We start from the raw sequence: 14,750 nt of genomic DNA on the forward strand, positions 1-14,750 counted from the left end.
TAAACCAAGAAAGCATTACATGGAAAAGTTGAGTGGAGAAGGGGATTGGTGAATAGAATCCCAGAGTGCTTGGCTGCTTTGAGTTGGGGCAGTGCTGAAGCCATGTGAGGGGCAGGAGGCAAGGCTGAAAGCTTTCCAGCTGGCTGCTTTCTCAATTGATTATTTATTTTTACACTTCTTTGGTCCTCCCAGCAAATCCTAGTATATACTGCAGTAGTTGAAGTACTAAAAATAGTTGCTCTGAACATCATAGCAAACCAATATGGTTTTAAAGGGTCAGGGTTCTGTTATTACCATTAATTATGCAGGATTTTAAAGCAGAATTCTCTAAAATAAACCCCGGCTGCTTCTTTGGGTTGTGTGTGTGATTGTACTTTTACACATAGAGCTGGATTTTAGGATTTTCAAGCCTTAAAATAATTTTTTGTCTCCAAAATTTTTATTATCATAAAAATGTTCCTGTCACTGTTTTTGATCTTTTTCTTTTATTAAAATAGACTTTGTTCTTTCTCACTGTAGAAAATTTCTGTTCTCTGTTATTTCTAGAAATTCTTAACTTGCTGTAGTAGAAAAATCCCCTAGATTTAGTAAAAGTACTGGGATTTTATACTTCAGCATTTTTAACACTAGACAAAAAATTGCTGATTTTTTTATTTGTCTCTAACACTTGAACTGTGACAGTAACTCCAAAGCCTATACTTGGCTGTCAATTTGTGTACCTGCTGATGCATGTTAAGAGAATCAATGTTTTAACAGATTACCTTGCAGGTAAACTGAGCTATGCTGCAGGCTTTTTTATACTAAGATACTGTATATGTTTTGTTCTAGGCTTGAAAATATTGCAGCTTCTCTGGCCCTGTTTGTATTTCAATCAAACTTATTTACTGTGTTGGACTTTCATCAAATGGGCTGTATAGCTTTCACTACTAGCTTGCCATCAGGATTGCAAATCTGCAGCTTGTTCAGAAGTAAAACCAAGTTAATTTGATGCATAACTTTTTTTTTACAGAAATCTCCATGTCACAGGGGTGTCAGAGAACAAAATGATACAAAACATTTTATGAGCACGTGATTCAAATGTTCACAATTTTCTATTTAAGTTGGTTTAATATTGTCACTCTATTACTGCTGTTCCTTGATAGTGATGAACAGGTGTTAAGATCTTTGAAACATTCAAAAGAAAAGGCAGAATCAGGAAATCATAAAATAGTTCCTTATTTTTCCTCCAGCTGAGGCAACTGGCTTCATTTGCTGCAGTAAATTCTGCAATATTATCATACAGAAGTGTCATGATTGCAGTGCCCATGTAAGTACAGCATGTGCAAAGCATCTGTAGCCAAGCTGGAAAGCAAGTTGTTCAGCATTTTTGAACTTTCTGCTGTACCTAAGCAGAAAAAGTGAACCCTGTTTGTTCTTTGACTGCCAGGATAAAGTCCGTACGGAGAGCTATCGCGACTTCATCTATCAAAACCCACATATCTTCAAGGACAAGGTGGGTACCACTGCCCAGAAGATCCAGTCATTTCTCTGGTTTATTTTGTCTCAAATGGTAGAAAAGCTGCAGGTTAGCTAGTCTGTAGCTCTGGGAATGGAGATTCCAGTGGCAGGATTTGATCTGATGCGCTCTGGCTGGTTTAGGTGGTGGAGAGCTGCTGGAGGGTGCAGCGTGCTGATAAGAGCAGTGCTGATCTCTATTGTCATTGTGCTGTGTGCCGTGGCAGGGAGCTCATTCATTATCTTGGCAGGGTGAAGTTGAGCCTCTCTTGTCGAGGATATTAGGTGCAATCTCTCTGAGGGCTCTTCATCAGGATTAAGTGAATTTCTATGTATGCCTGATACAGTAAAAATGTCCTGGAAGCCCTGTGTAATTAGGGCTGGGAAAGAATTCATGTGGAACTGATTTTTTTGAATTAGTGCTGTTTCATGTCTCCAGACTGGGTGGTTATTGTTAAAGGGCTTGGAACTGTGAGCTAGTCCTTCATTTGCAGTGAGGAGGCATTTCAGTGATAGGATCTTACAGTGGTTATGACCCCTGTACAGTAATAATCCTCTTGTCTTTTGTATCTCTGCTGGCTGTTTCTAATGAGTTTGTTGTGTTTTGAGCTTATAGAACCATAGGATGGTGTGGGTTGAAAGGGGCCTGCAGGATCATGCAATTCCAATCCTTCTGCCCTAGCTAGGGACACTTTCCACTAGACCAGGTTGCTCAGAGCCCCATCCAACCTGGCCTTGAATGGTTTTCTTCAGGGATGGGGCATTCACACTTTTTCTAGGTGACCTGTGCTGGGCCCTCATCACCCTCACAGGGAAGAATTTTTTCCTAGTATCCTATCTAAGCCTACTCTCTTTCATTTAAATCCATTCCCCCTTGTTCTGTCACTCTAGGCCCTTGTAGAGAGTCTCTTCATCTTTCTTTTAGGCTCTTTTCAGGTACTGGAAGGCAACAATTAGGTCACCCCAAAGCATTCTCTTTTTCAGGCTGAACAATCCCCATCCTCTGAGCCTTTCTTTGTAGGAGAGATGAGAGAGCAGTTCTGTCCTGACAGAAAGTATTTCAGTGTTTGATAGTGCCTATTCCTTGTATGTCTCACCTTAGTTTTCAATTGGCAACTATAGCAGAAAAAAATAAAAGTAAATAGTTTTCTTCCCTTTTTTGCCTCAATTCATGTCACAAGCCTGTTTCTACTAAACATTTCTGAACTCTTTGATTATAGTGAGAGAACAAGCAAAAGTGTCACAGAGTTCTGCCACTAGGTGACTGTGTCGGTGGGCAGCTCATCCAACAAAGCAGAAAGATCAATAAAGGAAAGAAAGCTTTCACAGATGCCCCTAAAATTGATAACTGCAGGGTTTTGCAGGTTAAGACTGATCTGAAGTTACACAGAACGTGAGGCCTTGTGGAACAGTAATTTTTCATGATTGAAATGTGTCTCCTGTGCCGTATGGACACTCTGGGAACATTCAAAACAAAACATCGAGTAAGAGTTAGAGTCAGTGATGCTTCAGCCCCAGGAGTAGATACCCATGCTCAGGAAACAGCTTTGGCAGTGTGTGTGCTTACTCTGCTGTAAAAGCATTCAGCTGCTCTGAAGAAAAGCTCAAGTATCCCAACATACACAAACTGATTTCTGAACGTGGTTTTTGCAGCAGTTTATTGATCAAGGTTACCTCAAATTCATGGTGCATCCAAAGCCATCATGGTGTGTTGAGGTTGAACTGAAAGACAGAATCTCAATTGCTTTGAGTTCCTAGTGTGCCCCACCCATGTGACCAGTGTCCTGCTTAACTTGTGTGTCTGGCCACATGATGCAGCTTTCTCTTGGTACATTGCTACAGAGAATAAATGAAGTTTTCTGCAGAAATCTGGCTTTAAAGTGACATCTGTTACAGGCTTCTGCTGAAGGAGCTATGTAGAATACTTTGTTCAGCTTAATGTATTGTATAATGCTCTCAGGACTATACTAATGAGTGAAAATTCCAAAGGCTGTTTTCCCTTTAATTTTAATAACAATTCAAAAAAAAAAAAAAAAGAGGGAAAAGTCTGATACTGCATTTCTTAGAACTCTCTTATGGTATTCCTCCCTGGAAAATACATACTAATGGTTTTTGGTTTTTTCTGAATGGACAATTGTGAGGTAGTTTGGAAGTAGCTTGTTCAAAAAGCTGAATTTTTATACTCACTTTTGATGCAAGTCTGCATCCTAACCTTTAGGATACTAAAGAAGAGGTGTGATTGCATGCTGATAGATGATAACAGACTATCTAGGTTTGTTTATTATGCATATTTTATTCAGAACCAGCCAATTTGTTTGTTCTGTCTCAGCTTTCAAAATAAATTAAAACTTGAACAAATCCTGCTTGCTGCCTTTGTTTTCAACCTGTCAAATGTATTTGAGATGAGAACGGGACAATTCAGATTACCTGGTAGGAGTAATGAAGGTGGCTGTACTCAGTAAAAGGAAGTGTGGTCCATTTTACAATGAGAGTAGTTTTGGGTGGAAAAATAATTTAGTAAAGTGCTGTTGCCATGCTTAGTTTTCATTGTAAGACTGAAATCTGAGGCAAGCATCAGTGCCATATTCAGGGAATAAAATAAACTTTTAAACTACTGTCCTACTAAGAGTTCATTGATGAAATGAATTTAGTTGGCCAAAGTCCCTGGCCTCCTGTTTTTCTGAGTTTAAGGTAGGCTGTCACTGAAAGCAGGACATGAGTTCTGCTCAGACTGCAGAGGAGCATGTGAAGCTGCAGTGTGTGGTGGTGTAGTGAAATCACCTGTGCAGCTGCTCAGGCCTTTGCTGAGAGGCCATATGTGATCACTGCAAGAACACGTGGGCTGTAGGCCCTTGTCCTTAGGCTAATTGATGATCACCCTCCTTGTCTTTCCCTTCCTCACACGTATTCCAGCTTGTCTGTTTCCCTCCAGTGCCTCTTTTCCATCCCATCCCCTGCCTAAGGCTAGATGAGTTCCATCTGGGTTTTTAAGTGACTGGGGCAGCTGTCCAGCATGGTGTCTGTTTTGATTTTTTCCCAATTTGTGGTGATTGCTCTCTTTCATGCAACTGTACATCCAGATGATTCTTTCACAGTGGTTTATTTTTGGCTGTGACTTCCAGCTGTCATGGCTCAGTGATTTTGTTAACTACCATAGGTGAAATGTTAGGTGATGTTGGAGGGTGTCAGATTTCAGCAGCTGCAAGAATATTGATTTTTATTTTCTATTCCTGTCTCCAGCAGATTCACAGTTTAGGGATTTCTCTCATTTCTGAGTTGCAGAGTTGACTCCTTTTGAAACAAGGCTACAAAAGAGTTGCAGGTGGAACAAGTAACTCTATCCACAGCTTCCCTCTGCACAAGCTGCTGTAAAAGGCCATAATACTGATGGTTTTTAGTCTGTTTCCAGGTTTTAAGTGGCTCTACAGAGACAGGTGGTAGTCAGTGCTGCAGTCCCTGCTTCCCAGACCACCACAGCAGCAGCTCCCTTATGCTGTACTGCTAAGGATGAACAGCTGGTTTTGTTCATGCTGGCTTCAGGATCATTGTTCTGTGTGCATCCTCAGAATGTACAGAATTGTATACGAGGGAGGCAGGCAGACCTGAGGTGCAGAGCATTCCAGTATTTGCTCTGCTGCTCTTGGTCAGGTGAAATGCAAGGTTTTCCTGTGCCAAAGCAAGAGTGATCAGTAGATGATAAGCTGGAAAGTGTATCAGCAGCAGGGTGCATTCTTGCTTTATTTTTTTGTATTTTTTTAAATATTTTGTAAAATGGGATTGTAGTTCTCAAATATGGGATTGGTCAGTGAGGGATTTGATGCCTTCTTTGGAAAAATGTTTAATGTAATGAAAGGTGTGAGGGTATGTTTAACAGCACTCTGTGCTGTGAGGAGAAAGAGATGGTGAAATCAGTTTTCCTTTCTAATAAATTCTTGCTGTGACTGGTAATTCTGACTCAGTGTTCTTGTTAAGTATGTTTTAAGTTGTACTTTCATTTTAGGTTTTATGTATGGGAAAGTAAGTTCTTTCTTTACAGTTCTGGTTCTGTTCATGCTTAAATGCTGTATATGAGATGAGTGGCTCTACGTAGTGTTTAAAAAACTTATTTTGATTTTCAGATTTCAGAACTTTTTTGGGTTTAGTGCTGTGAGTTTTTTAACACCATTAGTAAAGCTTAGCTATATCAGATATGAGTCTAACAATAAGACCATTGATGATCTGGCCAATGCAATAAAATGCACCCTCAGAATCTCCAGAGATGCCTTTCAGCCCCAATAATGATGTGAAAGCATCAAGCCTGGAACTCAGCTTAAAAATCTACTGTAGCACATTCATTAGGTTTGTAGCTGTTGAGAATTTCCAGCAGTTACAAGAAATACACTGTTACATTAGCAAGGCCTGAGGAATGCCACTTAGTAAAATATCTGTGAAGCTTTTCAAACTGCTGGCCACTCAACTCCACTTAGTCATAAATTCAGGACTGTTTTCCTGGTTGCTTCACATTTTTGAACTTTTCAGTCTTCCTGTAGTAGCTGATACATATAGAAAAACCCATGCATTTCCATGGATCTTATGGCATACTCTTTCCAGCTGTAGTGGTGAAATTCACTCTTTCATGAAAACTCTAGGGATTCCATCTTAACTGGATTTTTTTTTTTTACTCTTTTTTGATTATAAATAGTGCTAAACAGAAAATAGTTTCAGGTGTTAAAACCGTGCCAGTGACCATTTTAAAATTTAGTCATCTAGGGCCATAGCTGTTTTGAGGCAGTGTGACCCTGTCTGGCAGAGGATTCCTAAATAAAGTTTCTGAATAGGCTTTTAATTAAAAACTGCAGCTAGAATATGTTTTCTCAGTTCAATTATTAGTGATTCAGTGATTAAAATTGCTCAGGCTATAATTTCCTTTTTTTCTCTTCATATAACATTTTAGGTGTTTCCCACATTCTTGCTTGCTGCTGTTTCCCATGGGACAGGGTTAATCTGCAGCTGGAATTAGTGGGCTTCATTGTGTGCCTGGAAAAGGTGGTAGAGTGGGAGTTAGAACTGCAGTTTGACTTGGATGTCTCTGCATGTAACAGTAAGACTTTATGCCTTCTGTTGGAATATGCCATCTCACTGATGTAGCAAGAAGTGTAGAAAAATCATAGCAAGGGAAATAAGATTGTTTTGCTTTCATTTATTCCTTTCAGGTGGTTTTGGATGTTGGCTGTGGAACTGGAATTCTCTCCATGTTTGCTGCCAAAGCGGGTGCCAAGAAAGTGATTGGAGTGGACCAATCTGAAATCATCTATCAGGCCATGGACATCATTAGGTAGGAGAAGTTGTGGTTGTTAGTTTTCTGTTTCTTTATAGGAATTTAAAACAATTTCTATAATTTGTCTGTGTTACAGAAAATAAAGGGCCTACCCTGTCAACTGCTCTCCCCTAATCCAGGAGTGCTGAGGGTGCATCTTGTCCAGTTAGGTCTCTAAAGATGTTCATTAGTATCAGAACTAGCACTGAGCCTGAGGGACACCTCTGGTACCAGTTGGGATTTGTACTCCTCTTCCCAACTCTTGAACCTCGTGGCCTAGACCCAACTCCTCATTCATTCATCCACTCCACATGTCACTAATTTGCCTCTGGAGGATATTTAGGGAGGCTGAGCATGTGTAAAAATCAAGCAGTGACATCTGAAGACTTACAAAGGATTTCCTAGGATGAGGTAGGAGGAGTGTAATGTCCATGTGCACTGTTGATAGCTGAAGCCTCTATGTTTTTTCATTGAGGATGATTTTGTAAGAGCAACTGTGAGAATAAAATCCAGGTAGATACTGAAGAATTTGGGAGTGAAGTAATGTTGTCTGTGGGAAATTTGTTAGGTACCACTCACACATTGGTGGTGCAGCACTGCACACTTGGATGCTGTAAAATTCCTCAAATATCTGCTGGGGAAAAGCACCATGTTGAATCTTAAGTGCATGTTTGACTAAAATACTTCTCTGGCACAAGAACTCATTCCTTAAACAGAACCTTTCCTCTGAGTTCCTGACATCTTCAGAATGCTTGCAGATGTGAAATAGTGTTTTATAGCTAATGTACTAGATTACAAATTTAGGGCTGTTTTAACTTTCAACAAGTACATAAAGTCTTTTGAGTGTTATTTATACTTAGGGGAGAGTAGAAGTAACAGTCAGTATGTATTATTCTTTGGGGAGGAGAAGGGCAGGCCTCTAAGAAAAGCAATGACTCAAAACTCTTAAGAGTGATGAATTGCCACTTGAAGTATGCAGCAAATAATCAGTAAGGCTGCACATTTAGAGGTACTTTCTCCTATACAAGGTTCAATTCACATTAAAGTCTGCAGTTCACATCAAAACAATTTATATTTGTCTGTTTAAAGCTACTTTTCCTAAAGGAATCAAGCTGACAAAGTTGCAGTGGAATAACAAATATTTATTGGAACACTAAACAACTCTGTAGCTTAAAAAATTACTGTTGGGGCACACTTCCATCTGTGCTTCAAGTGTGTGCTCAATGCTTTTGTCCTTCCCAGAATTCAGGTTAATTTCTAGCATGCTAATTACTGGAAACAGTGCAACCCATGTGTGTAAGTGAACCAGAATACATAGCCTGAGTAGCATTAAAAATAAACTTACTTTAAACTAAATGATTGCCTTTTCTTTTTCTTGCTGGGAATAGTCCCTGTAAGATTTCTAGCACAGTGAATTACTTGATTTTTGTCATTCATCACTGTTAAGCTAGAATAGGAAGTTGAAATAGACTTCCTAAATAACATCTCAGTTTTTCCTACAATGTGTAAACTACATTGGTTGGTTTGGGTTTTTTTAAACATTATAATTGAAAACAAGTATGTAGTGAATTAATCCTTTTCCTCTCTGTTGTTTTAAATCATGTCCTTGGATGTGGTCATTTAGAAAGTTATCTTTAGATCTCTTTTAGTTCTTCTTAAATTATTGTTGTGGGTGGTAGCTCTTTAACATTCCTCACTTGGAACTTCTCATTTTACTTCTGTTTAGACCATTGAATATGATATTAGTAATGAACTGCTATCCTCTAAGAGAAAACTGTCTTGTGTAGAGGATTTAATTTGCCTTGCAACAGCCCAAGTGTTAAGGGAGCCCTTTGACCTTTTCCTTTCCCCTCCCTTCATACTGATTGTTCTTCCATTGTCTCTTGGATGGAATTTTTAATGTCATTACTGGTCTGCATTGAAAGGCAGCCAGAATGTAAGAGTAAGATATCAGGAGAGGGAGGGAAGGGCCAGAGATAAGAACTGCAGCGGGAAGATAAATTTCTGTGGTGAGAACACTTTTCTGCCCTCTCTAACAACAGCCATGGTAATAAAGATAAGTGCAAGAAGACTAATATGGTTTGCCAAGAAGAGAAGCAGTACATTTGAAGCATTTACACCCTGACTAATTTCACCATCATGCAGTTCTTGTTTCAAAAGCTGTAGTCCTGTCCCAGTCCCTCCCTCCTTACGCAGGATGCTTGTACCATGACGTGCATGTGAGCTAATCCCTGATCGCTGCAGGTACCAGACATTGCAGGTGCTTTTGCCCAAACCCCAGTGGGGATTTACTGTGCAATAACTGTAGTACTGATTTAGAGGGAAGCTCTGTTCTCAGTGACTTTGCAGCTGGTTTGGTTAAATAAAAGAACGAGCCATGCAAAGCAGCTTTGTAAGGAAGTTAATTTCCACTGCCGTCCTGGTGTGGTGAGTAGGCTCTGAGTGCTGTGGAGGTCAGAGGAGGGGAAATGAAAACAAGCAACTTCTAAATAAAGAGGAGCAGCAGTTTTAAATTGTCTTCTTCTCTGTTTTCCTGCTTTCTGAAGCTTGCCTATTTGCATGCATGGCACGTTGGAGGTATACAGATGTACTGCCTGCCATCTTCTCCCAGCACTAAATCTGCTGCAATTTTTAGCCACTTGGAAATGTTCCCTCTGAAATAAAACTGAGGAATAGTACATTCTAGTGCTTCTTGATTAGTTAAACCAAAAAGTTTGTGAGGGGAAGAATGCGAAATATAGATGTCAGTATGGCTCTCTTGACAGCATAAATTGGAAATATAAACTAATTTGTTTATGTTTTGACTTGCAGATTAAATAAACTTGAAAAGATTATTACATTAGTCAAAGGAAGAATTGAGGAAGTTGATCTGCCTTTGGAAAAAGTGGATGTAATTATATCTGAGTGGATGGTAAGGTGCATGGCTATTCTTTTCAAGTTATTTTCAGGAAAGAGATGTGTTTTATTTCATTTGAAAAGTTGGATTTTTTTAACCAAGCATTTATCATGATTCCAGCAGTGTCTTTGACAATGTCAGAGATGGGATGACAGTCCTGATTATGTGGTACTTGGACACAGTTCCTGGTCCCTCTTGCTCAAGCTCTTTCAAGTCAAGCTTCTCTAAGTACAGTTGAGCTGCTCCAGGTGCAGCAAGTTTCAGTTATGAAGTTGGTTTGGAAATCTATAAAGCACTAATTCATACTGTTGTGGCTGCTCAGGTGAAAACAATGGAGAAATATTGTATTAGTCATCTAGCCAGCTCACTCTGATAGGTAAAATACCTTCAGTCTGCAAATTCAGCTAAGGACTCTCCTGACAGTGCAGGAAAGGTGATAAGGAGGGGAAGGGCTGCCTCTGGAAATCTGCAAATACTGGGAGAGCTTGAAAACAATGTTGCTTTTCATTGCTGGGTTTCAGCATGGCAGTAAAAACACTGATTCAAAAGTACAGGAGAAGTGTGATGGACAGCAGTGTGTAAGTGAGCCATCTCCTGGAATCCATTGGGTTTCAGCTGTTGGCCTGTTACCATTTTTGTGTGGTGGCCAGGTGGTTACACCCCTGTCCTTGCTACCTGCCAATTATTATTAATCCTAATAAAGAAATCTGTGTTACAAAACCCAGTGCCAGCCTGAGTGTCATAGTGACATGGGAACGCCTGCTCCCTATCAAAAATGTGGTAGGAAACATCTCTTTGAACTGGTTTTTTGTGAACTTCTGCTATTCAGTATCCTCATATTACAGGACTTCAAAAAGCACTTCAAAGCACAGGTTTTCTTCATGTTACTTCCAGCTGCTGGGACTTAAAAATTCCTTTCTGCCTGAAATTTAAGATCAGGAATGAAAGCTTTTATTCAATGTTACTTGTTTCTTTGTGGGGTTTGCTTATTTTTTTTTAATAAACTGTGGCTGTTCTGTTATGGCCTTTGGTGGGGAGGTCATGCACTCATCTGTGAATCCATATGTATCTACCTGTTTTTCAGGGAAAGATGAAAATAAACTGGTTTGACTTTTTTGTATATATTTGTTTAATATTACATGTGTCAGTGAACTAGAAATTAGAAATCTGCAGTTTTTCCTGCCCTGCTGTGATGTATGTTATTTGAAGCATGAGCTTAATTTAGTGTTGAGGTCACTAGTTTCAAGGATAGTTTAAGCCATTGGCTTAAACCAGTGATTTTTTAAAAACAGCACATTATGGTTGGTGATTTCTGACAGTATGGTGGCTTCACTAGAAATGTAATTTTAGTTTTTTCAGAGAAACTTCTGATCAGCCTCCTAATATGTGCACCAAGATTAATGCTCCCAAAATCACATTTCTCCTTCTGGAGCCCAAGATTTGGTTTTAAAGGGAACCTGGACAGGTGAGCTGAAGTCATGTTGTAAATCAGTGCCTCTAAGATGAACTAAAGGATTTCAGGACTCAGCTCTCGTAAGAAACAAAGTGTTGAGTGTTGGATATTTTTCTTTTGTGTGCTAATTTACCTTTTTTTAATGTGAAAATTACATAGCCACGTGCACTTCAGTTAATTAGGTATTCTAAATATTTCAGAGTGTTAGGATTTTTATAGGTTACTGCATGACAGAGATAAAGAGGACAATGCTGTGGAAGTAAGATTGATAGTTGGACAGGGTACCCAATGTTCCAACACTGTCCAGAAAGGAACATTATGTTGTCTAATGCAGATGAAGATTCTTCTTTATCTGGCTTTCTTTTGTGAATTTGCTTTTTCATTTTCTTCCCTACATTTTATAGTGTGAAATCAGTTCTTAATATGTGAACATGAGAGTGAAAAAGAATTCAGTATGTGTCAGATTTTGCCTCTTTATGCAGAGAATCTGTGTGGACTGGCAGGAAAATTCTCATGCTTTTCTTTGTAACAAAAATATGAAAAGTTGCTGTTTCTGTTTAGAAAACAAAGTGCTTTTAGATTAGTGAATATCAAACCTTTGGTGGAGCCATAGCTTTGTTTTGCTTGATAGAGAATGCTGCTTAAGACCAGTACACAATAAGCTTGTTTTTTTTTTTTGTAGAGCTGTGTCTGGAACATCAGAAAATTAAAAACAAGTATGAGGCAAGAGAGAGGAAAAATACTGCAATCTCCCAGGATTGTTTTTAGATTAGGCTTTCTGAAAAAGCTGTCACATAGAGCAGTGTCTTGTGAAAGGTACAGCATTGCATTATGAGCATCTCAGTGTGATAGTTTCTAATGATCATTTACTTAATTGTGGAAGTGACCTATGACTGCCACAAACTTATTCCCTCTCTTTCATTAATAAATTTGTTCCCTTAAATTATGGAAAAATGGGAGAAGCATCTTAAATACTACACAGTGGGCAGGTGTATGTGTGAGTGCACGTGTGTCTTCATAGAAATTTGTATTTCAAATGCATACTCGCCATCTTCCAAAATAATAGTTTCCCTGTTTAAATTCCTCTGGATATGTTCTGTTCATGTTCCAGGTTTAGAGGCTGAATGAAGAGCAGCTGTACCTTCAGTGGTTTTATTTAAGCCTGTGAAAGAAATTAGCAGTGAACATGTTTGTAACATTCTAAATTCAGCTTGTGACATCTGAAGTTCGTGTGTTTGACAGTGTCAACATCAGAGCAGGGCATTTCTGTGACTGTGTTCAATTCAACCCAGTGTATAAGACACAGAGGAAGGCAGTGGGAGGTGTGAAGAGCTGTGAGCTGTTCTCTTGGTGTCCAAAAGGCAGCTTGCTGAAGATTGAGGTCTCCTTGGACTTCAGAGGCCCAGATACAGCTGTTCAGGCTTTCACTGCAGAGACAGCTGGACACTGTTTATGCAAAAACGTCAGTGAAGTCTGCAACCTGACCCAAGGGGCTTCTTGTGTGCTGTGAGCCAGGAGCACAAGGGAGAGCAGTGGCTGAAGGGCCACTTCACCCAGTGAACCACATTGCCTTGAGAAACAGTACAAGAATGGCCAGGGAATAGTCTGTGCCAGTAACCAAACAGATCCTCTAGGGAGAAAATCTGTCAGTTCTTGGAGAAGGGTTTTTGGAAGTAAGAACAGGTGGATTTTATATAAAATACTACTGCTGGCCTTGTTTTTGTGGAGGTTTCCCTGTGCAGGACTGTTTGATGGTTTGTAGCAGGGCTGCAAGCTTCTGATGCATCATTGTAAGGGCTTAAATGAGGGATGTGGGACTCCAGGGGCTCTCCAAAATGCAGTTTATTGTATCCAAAATGCAGTTTATTGTATCCAAGATGCAGTTTATTGTATCCAAGAGGTTACAGCAGTCCAGGGTCGTGGGTGACGGAGCCAGTGCCTACAGCTGTCAGCTCCAGCTGCAGGCAGGCCTGAAGACCCTTTGGTTTAGGTTACAATGCATTCTATACTTTTCTTTTGGTTACAATGCATTCCTGACTTTTCTTTTGGTTACAATGCATTCTAGACTTTTCTTTTGGTTACCATGCATTCTAGACTTTTCTTTTGGTTACAATGCATTCTATACTTTTCTTTTGGTTACAATGCTTTCTAGACTTTTCTTTGCTGAGCATCTTCATACAGTAGAACCAATCTATACCTTGACTATTACCTATAGCCTATCATAACTCCTGTAATTACCATATTCATGTCACTGTTCTCCAATCACCAACAGTCAGTACATTACAGTTTAAGCTAGAAGTTGGTTTTCAGTTTTCTTGCAGTGGAAAATTCTGAGACCTTTTTTCTACCTGCAACATTTGCTGCCTTGTTTGCCTGTGCTCTCTTTGTGCTTGGTAAAAACATCTTCTTGTTTGGGGTGGGTTTATCCTTTGCTCTAAGCCATAAAACCCCCTTCTAACTAACACACCCTTTGCTCCTTGGTTATCCAGTGAGACTGGCTCAGCAATTCTTTTCTTCTGTATCAAAACTTGCTTCCATCTCTATTCCTTCATCAGACTCCACATTCAAAAATCTTTCTGCCAAGCATACATATCTGTGAGACTTTCTTGTCAAACTTTCATCCTTCCCAACACATCATCCTGCCTGCCTGCCTAGAGCTCTGATATGTGAAACCTTTAAAAACCCTAATTTGTGTAACTAAAGAGGTGTATACCAGGCTCCCATATTTTGTTACTTGTCTGCTTGTATCATAAGTCACCTACAGATAAATCCCTTACTTCTTATTCAGGGTGTAGAATTAATGTATTCCTGGGCAGGAAAATATGACATACAAAAGTGACTGAATTATTGCCCCCATATTTAGGTAGGGTAATTGTAAACTTCATAGGCTGCTTATTGAAAAGATGAGTGCAGAAAGAAACAAAATGTATGCAATGCTTTTCTGGAATGTTCTTGCACAGCTGCATCTGTGTGCAGATTTTTCTTGCCATCAGTATTGTTTTTGCTTCCTTTCTCTAGCTAAAACTAGAAAGCTAAAGGTTGCTAGTTTTATTACCTTGAGAATATCTGCATTTCTTGTTTGTAAAGGGGCTCTGCTATGAGATACAATTGCCTGAGATGGTTGTCTCAAATACAATGTTAATATACAGCATGGACTCATAAATTGGTTTTTTTTTAATGCAGTGCTTTATGGTACTGAATATGCAGCAGAGTTATACAAGATAAAACTGGGGAAGAGATGGACTGTCAGATTAAAATACACTTAGGATACAACCCAGTACTTATCTTTTAATCTTGTCATTGGGCAGATAGTTAACCCTTTTCTTTTCTCCTTTTTCTTCTCTTTCTTGTTATTTCTTTCTCTTTTTTAAAAACTAATTTTGAAAATACATGAGGATGGGCTGTGAGCAGAGGCATTCAAGATCTAGGGAAAGGACAAGGAAGTGAGCATGCCTAAAGCACTGGAAACCATCTTCTCTCTCCTTCCTCCTTTCCTCTATTTCTGTGAGAGATACACAGTTATTTCCTTGCATGATTTTTTTTTTGTCAGCACTAGTAATGGGGATCACATTTCTGCTCTTCACATCTTCCCATTTGGTGTTCTTGTATTG

General features: G+C 39.4%; 1 protein-coding gene across 3 annotated transcripts in view; it reads left to right on the forward strand.

Moving 5' to 3' along the window:
- Positions 1-14,750, forward strand: part of PRMT3 (protein arginine methyltransferase 3) — a 57,364-nt gene that overhangs the window by 8,570 nt on the left and 34,044 nt on the right. For all 3 annotated transcript variants that reach the window (XR_004980319.1, XR_004980320.1, XM_036384340.2), the window contains exons 7-9: positions 1,427-1,492; positions 6,687-6,808; positions 9,602-9,701. Coding sequence is in view for 1 of the 3 variants with exons in the window: in XM_036384340.2 (XP_036240233.1) it covers positions 1,427-1,492; positions 6,687-6,808; positions 9,602-9,701 (288 nt within the window). In the remaining 2 variants the exon portion in view is untranslated. The remainder of the gene's footprint in view (positions 1-1,426; positions 1,493-6,686; positions 6,809-9,601; positions 9,702-14,750) is intronic.

This window comes from Molothrus ater, chromosome 6 (genome assembly GCF_012460135.2).
Source record: "Molothrus ater isolate BHLD 08-10-18 breed brown headed cowbird chromosome 6, BPBGC_Mater_1.1, whole genome shotgun sequence".
Lineage (NCBI taxonomy): Eukaryota > Metazoa > Chordata > Aves > Passeriformes > Icteridae > Molothrus > Molothrus ater.